This window comes from Littorina saxatilis, linkage group LG10, assembly GCF_037325665.1.
Source record: "Littorina saxatilis isolate snail1 linkage group LG10, US_GU_Lsax_2.0, whole genome shotgun sequence".
Classification (NCBI taxonomy): domain Eukaryota; kingdom Metazoa; phylum Mollusca; class Gastropoda; order Littorinimorpha; family Littorinidae; genus Littorina; species Littorina saxatilis.
The window spans coordinates 34091074-34110418 of record NC_090254.1 but is presented as its reverse complement, the minus strand read 5'-3'; the positions used below and the strand labels follow the sequence as shown (position 1 = coordinate 34110418).

Here is a 19345-nt window from a genome sequence, read left to right as displayed (position 1 = left end):
AACGCGCAAAACACTGGAGACCTTGTAAAAATAGTAACGTGCAGTGACCTTCTAAAAATAGTAACGTAGTAACGGGAATATGGATTGACGCCACACGGAGGAAGGGAGATAATCGCGGCTGAAAACACTGGAGAAGATAAGGAAGAGTTACTGGTAGTGGATCCCGACAAAAAAAACAAAAGAAAAATTGGTTCAGCGCGCACAGCGCTGCGCGCTGAGAGCACGTGTTGGAATATCTCATCGATGAGGTAATGTCCGGGGTGTAGCTGAATACGGTGTCCAAATTTGAAAAAGATCCACCGAGAACTTTGGCCGTGCATCGCGAACAGACAGACAGACAGACAGACACTAGTCGTATATATATATTTATTCCCCCCTCTGCTTCTTTACCTCTGTAAACTTGTAGGGGTAGTTATTTTTCGATAATGACCCAGCAACCAAACAAATAACGACCCAGCAACTGCCTGAATCCTCGATAGTGCAATGGGTTGAGAAGCTGTTCTGTTTCGGTACTACTTTTTGCGACTGAAAAGTTCCGAACGCTCTAATGTACGAAGTATACATCTCTGGAGCAAACAATACAAACATACCGCATTTAAATTAACAACTACAGGCCTGAACACATGAATCTCCATATAAAATCCATGAGTTCGGTTGTTTTCTGAATCTAGATCAGACGTTCATCACAAGCAATTTCCCAAGGCAAGTAACTCATACTTTGTCTAGAGATAAGAGTAGTTCCCCTTCTTTTCACTCAGTTTCTTCGACAACAGACTGCAATCCGACGGTCAGTTTTCAACAATATTTCATTTAATAAACAGATCACACGCAACCAAATGCACACATCTCATCAATTTAAACAACATAAAGCGGTTTCATACACTATTTTCCCCAGAAAACTTAACTTCATACAGTTTTTAACGTTGGAACACGGGTGCAAAAGTTCGTCTGCTAGTCCCATTTGACGAAAGAACATTATCCTAACCGATACCAAAACATATACAGAACACACAATATCTGCCTTTGCCGCCACAGCAGAATAACAGCATACCTGTGTACTTGATTTTAGTCCAAAATAGGAAAACTGACAAGAAGTGTTAACAGAATGGAATGATTTGCACGGAACTATACAACCGCGCATTAATCGATCGCCTGCGCAGATTGACTGGTTGAGTGAATAGGATTCGATCAAACTTTCGCAAAAAACTTCCTCTTTTCTTTGAATAACTGAAGAAAGGAGGAATAAAGAGGTTACACACCTCGTCTCAGTGATTATCAAAAATAATGGTCTCAGTTCGCGGTCATGAAAAAGCTCGCTAAAGCTCGCATTTTTCATGATCCGCTAACTTCGACCATTATTTTTGATAATCACTGAGACTCGGCGTGTAACCTCTACATACTAGAGGAATACCCGGCTTCGCCGGGGTGAATCGCGAGACAGAGACAGACAGCGTGGCGGTTCACCACAATCACCTTTGAAGGCGAAGTCCTGTCAAACGGGATTGAGAATTTTAGAGCTTATTTCTTAGCCCTATATTATCTGTTGTGGCTTCTCAAATGCCAGAACATACAGACAGCCAAAAGCCGCTAGACCCCATCACAAACAGAACTCTATAATCCACAGGTGTTGCCCACACACACACACACACACACACAGAAGCCGTATATATATATATGTATATCTATATCTATAAATATATAGAGATAGGTGACAGTGTATTTTTCGCGTGGCTATAAATTGATTCGACCTTTTCACTTTGACAGTAAGAACAACTTACGGGTGCAAGGGAAGCGTTCTGGACAGCGCAGTGACATTCTAAAATTAGTAACGTAGAAACGAGAATATGGATTGAAGCCACACGAAGGAAGGGAGATAAACGCAAAACACTGGAGAAGATAAGGAAGAGTTACTGGGAATGGTGAAATGAACAGAAAAACCAAAATCGGTTCAGCGCTGCGCGCTGAGAGCACGTGTTGAAATATCTCATCGATGATATTGTGTCCGGGGTGTAGCTGAATACGGTGTCCAAATTTGAAAAAGATCCACCGAGAACTTTGGCGTTGTGATGTGGTCTAGCGGCTTTGGTGTGTCGGTATGGGGGCCCGGGTAGCTCAGGTGGAACCAAAATCGGTTCAGCGCTGCGCGCTGAGAGCACGTGTTGAAATATCTCATCGATGAGGTTGTGTCCGGGGTGTAGCTGAATACGGTGTCCAAATTAATTTGAAAAAGATCCACCGAGAACTTTGGCCGTGCATCGCGAACAGACAGACAGACAGACAGACACTAGTCATATATATATATATAGATTGACTGACTGTGTGATTATATCTTCTGCTATTGGTCTGTTTCGACAGTGATATCAAAATCTCGACCTCCGGTCTCGATTTTGATATCACTGTCTCAACAGACCATAGCAGAAGTTAGATATCATCACACAGTCCGTCAATATTGGGTAATGCTCTATCCAGCCTCCTCTTCCCTGGTGATAGACCTCTGGTGATAGACTCCTTTCACGACGCACTGACTTCCTTGGCCTCCCTACTCCCCTAATCTCAGCCCACCCGACTACTTTCTGTGTGGGTACCCCAAGGACAGGATATACGGCAACAATCCCCAGACCCTGGCAGCTCTGTAGGACGACATCAGAAGAGAAATCAGGCGCATACGAGCTGACAACTGACATGATAGGACGAGTCATGGACAATTTCAACGTTCGTGTGGCAGCAGTTCTTCTACGAAGAGGAGCCTGGATAAAGCATATTATCATTTTATCAACTACTAAGGACAGACCAGTTTCTACCAACTTTGCAAAACACAATTTCCCATCATTCTGCTATTGTTTGGTGAAGTCATTTTCTAAATCTCTCTTTACAGTGAAAAATGAGATCAACTTGAAAAGAAAATAGGGCGCTTTTTTTTTAACCCCCCTGTAAATGGATCCAGACAGTCTTTGTTCGAAATTCATTATCAAAGCTTAAACTGAAACGGTGGAATATGACTGATTTTTCGCTAAATGTACAAACTGATATACTCTAGTTTCTCTTTAGCTCCGAAAAAATCTTTTGCCTTTTAAATGTATATCCTGAACTAAAACGACATTCTGTTAGTAAAACATCGTGTGAAATGTTACAATCAACATTACCTCAGTTTCGCCTGCATGCACAAAACGATGTGCCTGTCTCTTCACCAGTCAGTCCCGGCCACGGGAGATAGAGCCTCTCAGCAATCTTTCAGTTATTCAACTAAATGAAAGGCACAGTAAGCCTCCCGTAAACCATCACAGATACTGTCAGGCTTTTACACACAGTACAAACACCCTTCCATTTGAACGCTCACCAAACAGGAACATCCTAGGTGCCCTCCGTAAAGAGCGGGCAATTTTCAAAGAATTTATTTTTGGCGTGGTTTATCTTACCCCTGAGCCATCGTGAACCCGTGTGATCAAGTTTCCCCTTTTCACAATGTAGTCGTCAGTTAGTAATTTGAATGCGACTCGCTGTGAGCTTATCTGCAATAGCACGTTATTAAGTACCTCTGACTATGCACGAAACAAACGGCTGTTGTTCACAAGAACTCTAGCGATGGCGTTTGACTGTTCAGAGGAACTGGCGATAGGTATAAACCGTCGTCTGCTACGAGAACCACGACCTTGCGTGACCCTGCTTCCGGGCTATTCTTTTTTCAAACTTTCAAAACTTCGAATTGTACTGATCTTGTCTTGATGAAAAAAGAATTCTTTTATGATTTAAGAATGTTTGTGTAACAAGCTGTCAATTTATTATTTAGATTTTAAAAGTTAGGTCTAGCGCCAAAACGCACCACGGTCCGATTGTCTCTGACACAATCCGCAAAATTAATTCTTTGAAAATTGCTCTCTCTCTTTACGTAGGGCGCCTAGGATGTTCCCGTTAACTCCGGAAACTCAGAAAAAGAAAGAAAAGCAGTTGGCAACTATCAAAACAACAAAACTAAAAACGTTGGCAACTATAATCCATAAAACTTATCAAAGAACACGTATTCCATACGTGAAACTTCGTAATGCCAAATACACTATCTTATCAAAAGATGTGTAATTGGGATTATGGTGATACGCTACCAACAACAATTTTGCACTTTAATTTCTTGTGATAATATTATTCCTTTTGTATGTTTTTGTTTGTTGAGGGTAATGAATGCATAAAGATGATCAGCGAAGATGACATTTTGAAGAAGTTTTCTGCAAAATTCTCTGCTCTCAACGTAGAAAAAGTATTACTGTCGGAAAAAAGAGAAGAAAAAAAAGAGTGCATGAAGAAAGTACAGTCCAATATTACTCAAACATTGCGTTTTAGATTTGAATAGCTGAGCGTTCAAACACGAATATTACGGTATCCTTGGTGTATGACATAGAGAATACTACATGGCTTGCTGTGTCGTACCAGATTTACACGAGTTGTTTTTTAAAATATTGAACTGCGAGCGAAAGCGAGCTGTTCACTATTTGAAAAAGCAACGAGTTTATCCAACATACTGTACTTACGTGTATTTTACTGAAAATGTCTTGCAGACGAGGCAGCTAAATTGAAGTGTCCGACACAACCTCCGAGACGGTCAACACAACGACGGGAGATGTGTCCGACACAACCTCCGAGACGGTCAACACTACGGCGGGAGATGTGTCCGACACAACCTCCGAGACGGTCAACACTACAGCGGGAGATGTGTCCGACACAACCTCCGAGACGGTCAACACAACGACGGGAGATGTGTCCGACACAACCTCCGAGACGGTCAACACAACGGCGAGAGATGTGACCGACACAAACGCCGAGACAGTCAACAACCACGGGAGATGTGTCCGACACAACCTCCGAGACAGTCAACACAACGACGGGAGATGTGTCCGACACAACCGCCGAGACGGCCAACACAACGACGGGAGATGTGTCCGACACAACTTCCGAGACAGTCAACAGAACGACGGGAGATGTGTCCGACACAACTTCCGAGACAGTCAACACAACGACGGGAGATGTGTCCGACACAACCTCCAAGACGGTCAACACAACGGCGGCTTGGATTACGACCGCACAGTTTGATGCGGTCCTGTCCGACATCATGTCCTCTGTTGGGGCCAGCTTCGCTGCCCTACAGGCTGAGAACAGGGCCCTACACTGCAGAATTCTAGCGCTCGAAGGTCAAATTTCCCCTCCTGGCCCCCTCTTGCAGAAATGCCAGAGCCCACTTGTTTCGAACAAAAAACCCTCCCCTAACCCCCGGCCCTCGCAACCTGGAATTATGGCCCCAGACCCACATTCCCCTTCTGTCAAGTCCCCGCCCCCCTCTGCCAATCCAGTGGAAGTTATCAACTGTGTGAAGTCCCCTTCGGATCCAGCGCCTGGGTCTGAATACACCTCTCCCGGCTCTCACCCCTCCTCTTCCAAGTGCACCCCCCCCCCTACCCAACATGACATGTCGGCTCGGCACAAGGCGACCGACTTGTCACCCACTCCAAAACATCAGAAGAATGCCGCCACGTCCCCCCAGTCAGCCAAGCGCAAAGACAGTAGTGACACTGCTAAGACCCCCGCCGACCACCTGAATAAACAATCGGTGGACAGCAAGGTGTCCATGCTCCTGATCGGGGACAGTGTCCTTAAACAAATGGACATTAGGAAGATGACGCCCCCCGGGGAAACGATGCACAAAATCTGTGTCCCTGGGATGACCTGTCAGGACTTAATCAATTGGCTGCAGGTTCAAAAACCAAACCCCAAAGTAAATCTTGCAATCATTTATGTGGGAGTGAATTCAGTCCAGAGAGGCTCTGTGTCTGAAGACACGTGGTTTACACGTGTCGGGTTGTTTCGTCGGGCCTTTCCTCGGGCATCACTCCGAGCGTCCAGTATTCTCCCCTCGTGCAAGGGCACCCGCGCGTTTGACAGCAAAATTTTACATTCAAACCATTCTCTCCGTTCAGTGTGTGAGAGGACTGGGGTGTTGTTCATTAACAACTCTCAGACCTTTCACACACAGAATGGTTCACCGCGACAGGCGCTCTACCGCGACCACAAGCATCCAAGCCTTCGCGGCACAATTAGTCTGGCCTGGAATTTTAGATTTTCAGGTCAACAAAACGAACCCAGGCCGGGGGACAACACACAAACCGCACATTCATTCGACCCGAAATCTCGCGGACACCCGGTCAAAGCTTTGGCCAATCAGTCAAACACCTCGGTTCGTTCGTTCGTTCGTTCTCTCTCTCTCTCTCTCTCTCTCTCTCTCTCTCTCTCTCTCTCTCTCTCTCTCTCTCTCTCTCTCTCTCTCTCTCTCTCTCTCTCTCTCTCTCTCTCTTAAGAATGTTATGGGAACAGACCACCCATCTGTTGTTTACTTAATACTCTACAGTGTACATTCTCTTTCTTCCATTTTGTTCTTCCTTATATCCAAAGCTATGGCAATAAAACATGCAAGTGATCTCATCACTCTCAAATCACTCGATGCCAGCAGTCGAAACACCGTGTTCATGGCGGGCTGAGAGGACGCACATTCTAAAATTGCAAACTTTTGTCTCAAACTCGCATAACATTTACACTTGAAGAGGAAGTGGACTTCATCTTCTGGTTCCTCTGTACACAATGGACATAAACAATTTTGTACTTGTTCATCAATTACAAACCACTGTTTATTGCTATATAAACCACATGTCCTCAGTCTGAATCTTCAAAATTATCCCTTCTCCATCTCTCTGTAATGCACAATTATTTCTCTGGTTGAAATGCACACTTGAAGGAATAAAACCACTTATACTTTACATTTTCTTATATTTCAAATTGCCAATTCTGTTTATAACAACAAATAAGCCTGTCCTTAAATTGTCTAAAAAAAAAGCCTCTCCATTCCGACTCCTTGACTTAACCATACGAAGCCAAATCCATTCTCAACCAATACTTTCTTCACCTTTGTTGTCCAATTCTCTCTACCTGCCTCAGACACACAGCAGTAAGCTTGGGAGGGGGATAGAGAGGGAGGGGGTGGGGGAGAGGAGAGACTGACAGGGACAGAGAGAGAGAGAGCCTGAGAGAGAGAGAGAGAGAGAGAGAGAGAGAGAGAGAGAGAGAGAGAGAGAGAGAGAGAGAGAGAGAGAGAGAGATTACGTGCGTGCTTGCAGCATGTAATCTAGCATGTATGCGCGCATGTGTTCTCATCAGTTTAGCGATTTAGTGCAAACTGGTTACATTACCTGATTCTATGATATCTTAATGTGATTGTTTTTCTTTTATTGTAACAGGTCCGTGTGATATTTCAGCAAAAACATTTTGCAATATTCAGATTGTGATACATTTAAAATTGATGTGTTCATTTAGTACGGTACTGTAATGTTATACATTATAAAATGTGTTGACGCCACACTGAGTTTGGGTTAGTAGCAATAGGTGCGCCTATTAATACAATAACCTATGTATTTATGTGCTTCTTTTGAAAGTCCTTGTAACCTTTATTTCGATGTGTATTTTATTATCTTTGACAGGCAGGCTGGACGTGTCGAAGACAATTTTTCATTTTAATAGACAATAAAGATTTTTTTATTGTTACTGTTATTGTTATTATTCAACTGCCATCAAAGACAGACGCAGAATGTCAATGGACACACTTGTATGTAAAACATTATTATACTTTTAATGATATCATCACCATCTGAAGACTAAAATCCTGAAAGGATGAGAAACGTGCTGTTTGAGGATGTCGGTGTTGCTATCTGTGTCCAGTTTCTGTTACAAGGACCTGTGGTGGTCTGTACATTATTCAAGACGACACTGCTATTTCAAGGTTTTACTGGAGTACAGTCGATTGCTATCTTATCCGTATCACGCCCATGTCGGAATTATTGCATGAACACTATGATAACACTGATTCAAAACCATTCTGTTTTAAATCAGTCTTTTGCTGATGACACCCAGCTGTATAAACCCAGTCCCCATGCAGAGACACATTCCGCCATCCAGACCATTCAGACATGCATCACTGATGTTAAATCTTGGATGGTCGATAACAAACTCAAGCTGAATGATGATAAGACTGAAGTCTTACTGTGCAAAAAGAAGAACACGACATTTCCCTCTCCCCAACCTGTTTCTGTTCAAATAGGCAACACCGACATTCTTTTCTCACCATCAGCTAGAAACCTTGGATTCCCCCTTTCATCTGACATGACCCTTAACAAACATATATCTTTAGTCTGTAGAGCAGCTTATTTTGAGCTTCGTAAGATCAGCACCATTCGCCACACACTCTCCTCTCAAACAACTAACACTCTTGTCTGTGCCTTTGTTCTTCTAAACTTGACTACTGCAACTCTCTTCTCTCTGGCTGTCCTCTGTACCTCCTGCATAAACTACAAAAAGTCCAAAACTCGGCAGCACGCCTCATTCTCAAAGCACGAAAACGAGATCACGCAACACCACTTCTTCACACACTGCACTGGTTACCTAGTCAAGCCCGCATTGACTACAAACTGTCCACCCTCTGCTTTAACTTCTTTTCTGGCTCGTCTCCTGCTTACTTCTCTGAACTTCTCACCGTCTATTCTCCAGCAAGACAACTCCGTGCCTCTTCTGACTGTCGCATCCTTACCATTCCACACACCAAAACCAAAAACATACGGACAACGCACTTTTACTTTCTGCGCACCCACACAATGGAATTCTCTCCCCTTTCACATCCGCCACTCTCAGTCACCCCAAGCATTCAAACGAGCACTTAAAACGCACCTCTTCAAGAAATACAACCCCTGATTTTGTTTTCTCAGTCCATCAGTAGGCTACATGTAGTGTATTTGTTGTTTTAGTGATAATGTATATAAACATCTAGGACTGTTTTCAGCATTGTTGATAACATGTTCTGTTTGATTAAGGGTATTCAGCTGGTATTTCCTTGTATTTTACTACCTATTTTATTCATGTTTTTATTACTTAGTTTGTGGAAGAATCTTTTGTAATGTATGTTTGATGGTGTATGCTTTTAATTAAGCGTTGTTGACTATGAATGTAGATGTAAATGCTTGTATAACTGTGTTTTAATTTTAAATGTGTCAAGCGCAAAGAGCATAATTGTAAAGTTATGATGTTGCGCTATATAAATGCTCATTTATTATTATTATTATTATTATTAACATGCCTACACGCCAAATAAACTTGGCTAAAAAACTTATTTCGACAAATATCGCACCTAAATTTAAAAGCAATAATTCCCGTGTCATTTCATTCAAGCTGTTTTTGCCAGTTAAGGCCATTCACTTGACTTTCTGGACCACCTTTCAACAAAATTAACTAATGTTTATCTACTGTACATGATAACTTTGCAGAGCTATGGCAAAAAAATGTGAGTATCCGGCAGGTTTCCCAATTGCTTCGTTTCCGGCCGATTTATGTGGAGCACGTGATGCGCACAAAACATATTGGCGGTCTAGAAGTGTCGTCTGCGCAATGATCGCGGCGGCGCCCGCGGCTTTCTTGACCGCCAAGGACGACCGCGCACGTTGTGATACGTCATTCGTTAGACCTCATATACCTGCAGTGTATTTAGTAAGGTCCCTCCAATGAGAGGACACCTCACATGAACGGACACCTTCTGTTGTCTCTTTGTCTGTTATTTTGATCCCAAAAAAAACCTGTCATGACAGGCCACCTGCAGTGTAAGAACACTTACAGCTGGTCCCAAGGGCGTCATTTCATCAAAGGTACAATGTACGTACGTTGCTTTGGCTGTTTAGGTTTGTTGTTGAGGCCATTTTAGGTTACTGTTTTGTTTCTTAGGACAGAATTCAAACTTTCAATTCACAGCGATTACAATACAATGCATCTTGACAACTTTGAAATTCATTTATTGAAGCGAAATTGAGCAACACAAGCCCATTTTACTTACAAATTTGATGTTCGTCAATTCTGCACAATGGTTGAAATTTGTTTTGTTTTTCACACACACAAAACAGTGCTGGTACAAGGGAGGACAAAACACATTCCTGCACACCTCATAACACCCTGAAGAGGACTGCGTGATACAAATCGTGGGGTAACCTACATTCGAAAAAAATGTTAAAGGCACAGTAAGCCTCCCGTAAACCATCACAGAGCTCCCCGAGCGTCTACATACAGTACAAGCATACTTCCATTTGAACGCTCACCGAACGGGAACATCCTGGCTGCTTTCTGTCGAGCGTGAGAAATTTTCAAAGAATTTATTTTCGTGGACTTGGGCTGCTACAACAATGGCGCCTCGTTTTGGTGCTGGACGGCTGTTATGATACCGGAAATCACGCCCGGACAGTAAGCCTCCCGTAAACCATCACAGATACTGTCAGGCTTTTACACACAGTACAAACACCCTTCCATTTGAACGCTCACCAAACGGGGAACATCCTAGGTGCCCTACGTAAAGAGCGAGCAATTTTTAAAGAATTAATTTTGCAGATTGTCTCGAACACTTTTAATTTGGACCCATCCTGAACTCAGGTCAAACATGAGTTACTTCTCTTCGGGTCTCATTCTATCGATGTAAACTGGCGATAGCCGTGAATCGATGATTATCAAAATGGTTTTGGACCTCCCCCCTCCCCTCCCTCTCAATCCCATCTTGCGACCTCCCACCTTCCCCCTTCCTCCTCCCTCCTCCTTCTCCTACCTCTACCTTTCTTACCAGCCAGAAGGTTTCTAATGCACTCTTGCTACTTCTCTTACTCCCTCCCCCTTTTTCTTGCCCCCGCCTCCCCCCCACCTTCCTCGTGCTTCCTCTACCTGTCACACCATCGCAGCGACAGCACAAGGTTTCTAATACACTCTTGCTGCTTCTCTTACTCCCACCCCTCACCCTTTTGTCTCCCCCCCCCCCCCCCCCCCACTTCCTCGTACTTCCTCTACCATCACGGCGACATCACGAGGTTTCTAAGGCACTCTTGCTGCTTCTCTTACCCCCTCTCTATTTTCTTGCCCCCCCCCCTCCCCACATTTCCTTTTGCTTCCTCTACCTGTCACACCATCACAGCGACAGTAGAAGGTTTCTAATCTACTCTTGTTTCATCGCTTGGACCTAACTTTTAAAATCTAAATAATAAATTGACAGCTTGTTACACAAACATTCTTTAATCATAAAAGAATTCTTTTTTCATCAAGACAAGATCAGTACAATTCGAAGTTGTGAAAGTTTGAAAAAAGAAAAGCCCGGAAGCAGGGTCACGCAAGGGTCGTTGCAGACGACGGTTTATCATGCATATCGCCGTTCCTCTCAACAGTCAAAAGCCATCGCTAGAGTTCTTGTGAACCACAGCCGTTTGTTTCGTGCATAAAAACGTGCTATTGTAAATAAGCTCACATCGAGTCGCATTTAAATAACTAACTGACGACTACATTGTGAAAAAGGGAAACTGGATCACACGGATTCACGATGGCTCAGGGGTAAGATAAACCACGCAAAAATAAATTCTTTGAAAATTGTTCGCTCTTTACGGAGGGCACCTAGGATCTTCTCAATCGGTGAGTGTTTAAATGAAAGGGTGTTTGTACTGTGTGTAAAAGCCTGACCGTATCTGTGATGGTTTACGGGAGGCTTACTGTGCCTTTAAGCCCTTATCATCACCTTGAGATATTCTGCCGCAGGGGACTTGAAGGGGAATTATTTATGTGTTTGCATTGTACACAAACCATGACAGGACAGCATTGAACCAAGGGCGTCATTTCATCAAAGGTACAATGTACGTACGTTGCTTTGGCTGTTTAGGTTTGTTGTTGAGGCCATTTTAGGTTACTGTTTTGTTTCTTAGGACAGAATTCAAACTTTCAATTCACAGCGATTACAATACAATGCATCTTGACAACTTTGAAATTCATTTATTGAAGCGAAATTGAACAACACAAGCCCATTTTACTTACAAACTAGCAGTCAGGCCCGGCTTCGCCCGGGTGTTTCTGACCTCTCCTCTCTCACAAACCTCTAGAATCTTATTCCAATGTGGATTAAAAAAAAAATTAAAGTGTGAGTTCATACATTTGGATTTATAGGCAAGGCAAGTTTCTATTTCGTTCAACGTGTTCTCCGTGATTGGTGTACCCCTTCTCACACCCACTTTAGTTGCGGTCTGATCAAACCACGCATACGTCATGAGTGAGGGCGTCATACTGTATTGAACAGGGGAGAGACGTCTGTAAATTCACGTGATCTCTCCCTGAGGCGATCGTTTCGTAAACAGTGTCTGGAAAATTCGAGAGACAGACTGTATTATGTGCGATGATTGGAAAGGGGGGGGGGGGGTGTTGGGAGTGTGTGTGTGTGTGTGTGTGTGTGTGGGTGATAGCGGGTGGGGGGGGGGGGGGCAGCCCTTGAGAATGACACGGTATACTGGTTTGATAATAGTTACCTCCCTTCCATGGGTGACAAAGCATGACTTACCTCTCTTGCACTATATAGCCTGTATTCATTAATGGGGAGGGTCATTATCCGAGGAAGGAAACAATGTCTCGAGAAACTAAAACCCAGGTGCATATCTGTGGGTTTAGGGCAGTGTGCATGCACACTTTATTGTTCCTACCTTTTGCCATCTCTGAGGTATGGCGACCACACGGACACACAAACACACACACTTACATCCATTCTTATATAGCCCGGCTTCGCGAGTTACCTCCATTCCGTGAATAACAAAGAAAGAGTTACCTCCCTTTAATTCTAGAACCTTCCTAAAAATTCTAGCTCATTGCTAAATCAGTTACTACCACCAACATCATTTTACCGTTTATTGTTAAAGAAATAACCTTCACATGAGTTATCTCCCTTCCTTGGGAACATTCCAGATACGTGAGTAGTGAGGACCCGCGGTGTGTTTCTGATCTCCCAATCAGACATGCCTGCATAGTCAGAGTTGCCTCCCTACTATGTATAACCAAGTAAGAGTTACCTCCCTTCGCTTCTAGACATTTCAGGAACTGTCTGGTCATTGTTCATTCTTAATTTCTTCCCGTCATAGGAGCAATAGAGCGTCTCTAATGTCACTGGCATGATGTGCTTGCTACATGTGAAGGGGCTGGGCCGCTATTGCGCGGGGCCGCTATTGCGCGAATCTTACCCTAACCTCAACCCTAACCCTAATCCTAACCCTAACCCTAAAGATTCGCGCAATAGCGGCCCCGCGCAATAGCGCCCCCGCGCAATAGCGGGCCGACCCCCATGTGAACGCTAGGCACCGAACTGGTCTTGCACTATATAGGCTGTTATTGAAGGGGAGGTTCATAATCTGAGGAAGGAAACAATGAATTAAGAAACAAACACCCAGGTGCACATCTGCGGCTCCAAGGGAGTGTGCATGCACAGTATCTTGTTCCTGCCTCTTGCCATCTCTGAGCTATGGCGACCACACACACGCACACACACACACACACACACACACACACACACTTACATTCTGTTATATATATACAAGTGCGTGTAATTCTTTCGAGTGTTTTATCTGTACGAGGGCATGAGAATTCTCTTCAGTTTTGCAATCGTGCTGATACGCCGCGGCTTCGTGCTTTGATCTGAATACTCCGGAATATGACTGAACCTGCTGAGGGATGCAGACGCGGCTTGTGCTTTGATGTGTTGTAGACGAAATGTAGCCGTTTTAGTAGACATGCAGTGATGACATCGAGATTGCTATAATTCTTTTTTCTTTTAGGGGGTAAGGAAGGGGTTGGTGTGGTGGTGATGGGGGATGATGGGGGTGCTGGGGATGGTGGTTGGGTTGGTGTTGATGATGTAGGGCTAGTGGGAGTGGTAGTTGTGGAGTCGGCGGTGGTGGTGGGAATGGGGGTGGTGGTGGTGGGGGGGTCGGATCTGGGGATTGAAAGGGGGGGGGGGGCAAGTTTACTTTTTTTTTAGAAGAGCCAAGCCACAACTAAAAGTTTCTCTCTTCGGGGGGGGGGGGGGGGGGGGGGGAAGGCGGAAGAGGATTGGAGGGCTGGCAGCGCAGCGGCGTCGGCAGCGGCGGTGGTGGTCAGGTGCACATCTTCACAGTCACAGGAGTGCACATGCACGACATCGTCTTCCTGCCCCCTCCCTTCTCGGAGCTTTGGCGATCACAGACAGACACACACACACACACACACACACACACACACACACACACACACACACACACACACACAGACAGACACTCTCTTTTATTTATATGTATAGATTTGATGTTCGTCAATTCTGCACAATGGTTTAAATTTGTTTTGTTTTTCACACACACAAAACAGTGCTGGTGCAAGGGAGGACAAAACACATTCCTGCACACCTCATAACACCCTGAAGAGGACTGCTTGATACAAATCGTGGGGTAACCTACATTCGAAAAAAATGTTAAGCCCTTATCATCACCTTGAGATATTCTGCCGCACGGGACTTGAAGGGGAATTATGTGTTTGCATTGTACACAAACCATAACAGGACAGCATTGAAGAAAGAGAACCAAAAAAAAGAAGAAAAAAAGAAAAAAGGCAGAAAAAAAGAAAACAAAAAGAGAAGAAAAGAAAAGTTGACCAGAAGTCATGAGATTTAAACTTTTGAAATTACAAGTTGTTACATTGCAAATAGATAGGTTGATTGAGTGCTGAACTTGCTTTATGAATAGACCAAAAGTCACTAATACATACAAACATACATATGCGCGCGTATATATATGTCGTGCCGAATTCACGTAATTGCCGATTCCGCGAAATCGGCAACATTTTTGCCCATTTCGCGTAATCGGCAAAACACTGCCCAATACGCGAAATCGGCAGCGTTTTACCAAAAACGCGTAAAGGCCTCTTAAACTTGCCCATTTTGCGAATTCGGCAGCCGATTACGCAAGTTGCCCATTCCGCAAAATCGGCAATAGTGAGTTAAGTGTGTCAGTGTGTTTGTGTGTGTGTGTGTTGTTGATACTGACCATGTGATAATATCGGCAATTACATGAAATCGGCACGACATATACACATGCAGAGTTCGTACAGATTTTGGGTCCTAAAATGCAAGGATTTGTCAAGGACTTTTAACCCCTTCACTGCCCACCCCGTATGTAATACGTGGTCATTTTCGGTTTGTCCTACGCCCATAACCGTATCTCATACGTGGGATTTGTGTCAACATTTCAGGACATTTCTGAAAACTAAATGGGAGGTAACCACTGTCCAAGTACTTGTAGGGGTTCTAAACACAGTTCTTTCCCATAGACCGTTCGGATAATGCTGTTATACTGTGGCAGTGAAGGGGTTAAGACCTTTTTAAGAAAACATCAAGCACCTACTTTCCTTCAAACCTTACAAATCTCCACAACTGGTGGTTGCTCTGTCGTTATAGTGAGCAACGTTTGTGTTTTTAAGGACTTTAAATGACCTTGGCAATTTTGTAATGACTTTCAATGACTTGAAATTGACATCTCCAAATCAAAGGATTTCAAGCACCTGTACGAACCCTGCACATAGGTGTACAGGCACACACACACACACACACACGCACTGGCACGCACATAAACACACACACAAACACACACACACACGCACACACACACATGCACCCACACACACATATGCAGTTAACTCTTTTGATCTCAGTTCATTTAAACAGATTCATAGTTTATGAAAACACTTTAGATCTTGCAGCAGTTCTTCTCTGATTTATTTTTATAAGGCCATTCTTTTCAGTACACAAAGCAACTGATATGGAGAAGAAGAAACAAGTCGTGTAAGGCGAAAATACAACATTTAGTCAAGCTCAGTCGAACTCACAGAAGGAAACTGAACGCATTGCATTATTTCCGCAAGACCGTACACTCGTAGCATCGTCTGTCCACCGCTCGTGGCAAAGGCAGTGAAATTAACAATCCAGAAAAGCGCGGTAGCGGTTGCGCTGAGGAGGATAGCACGCTTTTCTATATCTCTATTCTTTTTAACTTTTTGAACGTGTTTTTAATCCAAACATATATCTATATGTTTTTGGAATCAGGAACCGACAAGGAATAAGATGAAATTGTTTTTAAATCGATTTCGGAAATTTAATTTTAATCATAATTTTTATATTTTTAATTTTCAGAGCTTGTTTTTCATCCGAATATAACATATTTATATGTTTTTGGAATCAGAAAATGATGAAGAATAAGATAAACGTAATTTTGGATAGTTTTATAAAAAAATAATTTTACTTACAATTTTCAGATTTTTAATGACCAAAGTCATAAATTAATTTTTAAGCCTCCAAGCTGAAATGCAATACCAAAGTCCGGCCTTCGTCGAAGATTGCTTGGCCAAAATTTCAATTTTATTGAAAAATGAGGGTGTGACAGTGCCGCCTCAACTTTTACAAAATGCCGGATATGACGTCATGAAAGACATTTATCGAAAAAATGAAAAAAACGTCTAGAGATATCATACCCAAGAACTCTCATGAAAAATTTCATAAAGATCGGTCCAGTAGTTTACTCTGAATCGCTCTACACACACACACACACACACACACACATGCACCACACCCTCGTCTCGATTCCCCCCTCTACGTTAAAACATTTAGTCAAAACTTGACTAAATATAAAAAGAAGAGAAAAAGAAACAAATCTGTACACAGAAGGCAATACTCCCTTTGCACCAATAAAAAGCTTCTGGCATAAAGCCACCAAACATTGTTTTTTCTATCATTTTGTTGTTTTGATTTACATTTTGGTAAAACATTCTTTGACTCGGTCTGGACTATGGGATTGCATTTCAGCTCTGAAGGTTAAAAACTAAATGATGAATTTGTTTATTAGATCAAACCATCCTGACGAAGTCTGTTTATCTGCCGAAATATTGATAAAAAAAAGTACCTAACCTGGTCCCCGAGTACGCAGTACTAGGGTCCAACAGACTTTAATTGTGTGTCTGTCTGTCTGTCTGTCTGTCTGGACTTAACAGCTTATTGCTGGGAAACTACTGAGCGCAGTTCGTTCAAAAGTTGATACACTAACTTGATAATAGGTCCGATTGATCATATTAAAACTTCATAATGTTACCTGGGACCTACCCGGTAAATGCGAAATCATCCACAAAAACGACTCTTGGTGGTGGGCGCAATTCGCGGTGGGATAGAACTGCTGTTCGGCTAATAGAACAGCGTCACTGGGCCTGAGCACACATACGCTGCGTGTGCCACTGAGTTCGCGTGCTGCGCGACCTAATTTTATGAACGAGCGAAGGGAAGCCAGCCGGCTTCATACCTCTTGTAGTCTTTTTTCTCTCGCGCGGTGTGTGTGTGTGTTCAAGATTTTGTGCACATGTGTTAGTGTTACTGTTTGTGTGTGTGTGTGTTTGTGTGTGTGTGTGCGCGCGTGAATGAGTCTGTACTCGTGTGTGTGTGTGTGTGTGTGTGTGTGTGTAAGGAAGAGAGAGAGTGAGGGAGAGAGGGAGAGAGAGTGTGTGTGTGTGTGTGTGTGAATGTGTGTGTGCATGAGTTTGTGTGTGTATGAGTGTGTATATGTGTTTGTTTGTAAAGCACATCCTCGGCTCGCATGCAATGTATTTATATAGCAAAGGGAATGCCTGTAATTCACACAGAGCAATGACTTGGTCTTAAACGTGCACAAGACAAAAACTTTCATACTGGGGGAGCGAACCAGTCTGAAGAGTACTCGGGTCCAGCGCGAGCGTTTTTTATTACTGGTGTGTTTTCTTTTTATTTAAATGATTAATTTGTTTATAAAATGTGTGATTAAAACGATTAAAATCAAAATTGTTGCTAACAGATTTAAAACTGATTGCATTCTATTTTTTATCATTTCATGAATCCAAAAATATATTCGGTTCATATGTTGTTTTTGGATTGAAAAGAAGCTCCAAAATGATGAAAATCAATTTTATCCAAACTACGTTGGACCATTGCTACCAAGACAATTTGTCTGCGCTGTCTCAGCTGCAGGGTTTCGGACAGCCAATGATTTACAAGTCTTGGTGAAAAAGAAATCCAGTGAGTTCAGTTTCATTCTGTGAGGCCCACAGATTGACTAAATATATTGATTTTGCTTTACGCGACTCTTTTTTTTCATACAACAAAAGTGTAAGAAAATTCATTTCACGCACCTATGTTTTAAAACGTCAAGCATCAAGCCATACAATACTTGTTGTAGTTGATGTCAAACGTCAACATTGTGTCACTTTTCTCCCAATCTGAAAATACACATAGCTGAAATATTATTTGCGAGTTCAGTCAGCTCTGTTGCATGTAACTTTCCCGTGATCACATTCTGGGTCTGAAGGCTGTGTTTGGTATGCCAAAATGGTCACACATATTTTTACAATTTTCTCACGTAATTAAACACAATGTCTTGACGTAAAGTACCCAAAAAAGACAGAATTCTCCCTCTCACCGAGACTAACAGACTCCCATGTAGGCTTTTGACATAATTAGTTCATGTGCGGGACCTGATGTGGAGCCTGGTCGAGAGAGGGCCACGCTTTTCTGCTCGGACACAGACCAACATTAATTCATTAACTTTTTTTGCAGTTTTTGACTCCTTGCATGAAAGTCAATGAAACTTGGTATTTTTTCAAACTGACAGCTGCCTGAGGCATGACTGAAAGGCTTAGGGGCTCCATGCACCTGGTCTTGACAAGTTCAGTAACTTTAAGACTAAAAGTTGTGCATGTTGCAAAGCTTAGTTGCAATTAATAGACCATGAGTCAACGCAATAATTATCAACTTTGATTGGGTCTTTGAGACTGAATGTTAAACGGGTAGATTGAACTCGGCAGCCCGGTAAAGCAATCAATCTAGGAGAGCGAACACTCTAATATAAAAACAAGCTGAAGTCGGATGTGCTGGGCCTGACTTGTCAGGCGCGTAACGGCAGCACAACGCATCTACGCTCACATGACAGACAACAGCGAACGACGAAGAAGAAGAAGAAGAAGACTGAATGTTTACAATCCTTGTCCTCAGCAATGTGGATTCCAAACCTCGATGGTTCCACAGATTAAATAATACACGTTTCACCTGAAGCTCAAGCTAACCATTCACCACTTGGATTTGTTATCCATCAACATTGTTTTTTGTTACCAAGTTTATCAAGAATCAAAATTCATGAACCTTTTTTTTTCCCAGTAGAGCTATGCATGTATAACTCGAATAAAGTCTTTGATCTAAAAACATAATTAATTAGGGTACAAATATCAGAGACAACACCTTTCAGAGACAACAACATTTTCAATGCTGACAAGAAAAAATCCGACACAATTAACTACAGCAGAGAATACCATATTAATACTGTGCTTGGGTTAGGGGGTGAACATATATGTTCTTGTTTACTCAGTGCCTACACACACACACACACACACTTACTTACACAAA

At 42.9% G+C, this 19345-nt stretch overlaps 2 protein-coding genes across 2 annotated transcripts in view; one reads left to right on the top strand and one right to left on the bottom strand.

Moving 5' to 3' along the window:
• The window catches only part of LOC138978665 (polyamine-transporting ATPase 13A3-like), a 107839-nt gene extending 97316 nt beyond the window's left edge, over positions 1-10523 (bottom strand). The window contains exon 1 of the mRNA XM_070351458.1: positions 9905-10523. The gene's annotated coding sequence lies outside the window, so the exon portion shown is untranslated. The remainder of the gene's footprint in view (positions 1-9904) is intronic.
• Positions 4184-6081, top strand: LOC138977846 (uncharacterized). The gene is made up of 4 exons (XM_070350454.1): positions 4184-4249; positions 4588-4782; positions 4817-5630; positions 6017-6081. Exons 1-4 carry the CDS (start codon positions 4184-4186, stop codon positions 6079-6081), a joined length of 1140 nt encoding a protein of 379 aa, XP_070206555.1.
• Positions 10524-19345: the final 8822 nt, after the last annotated feature.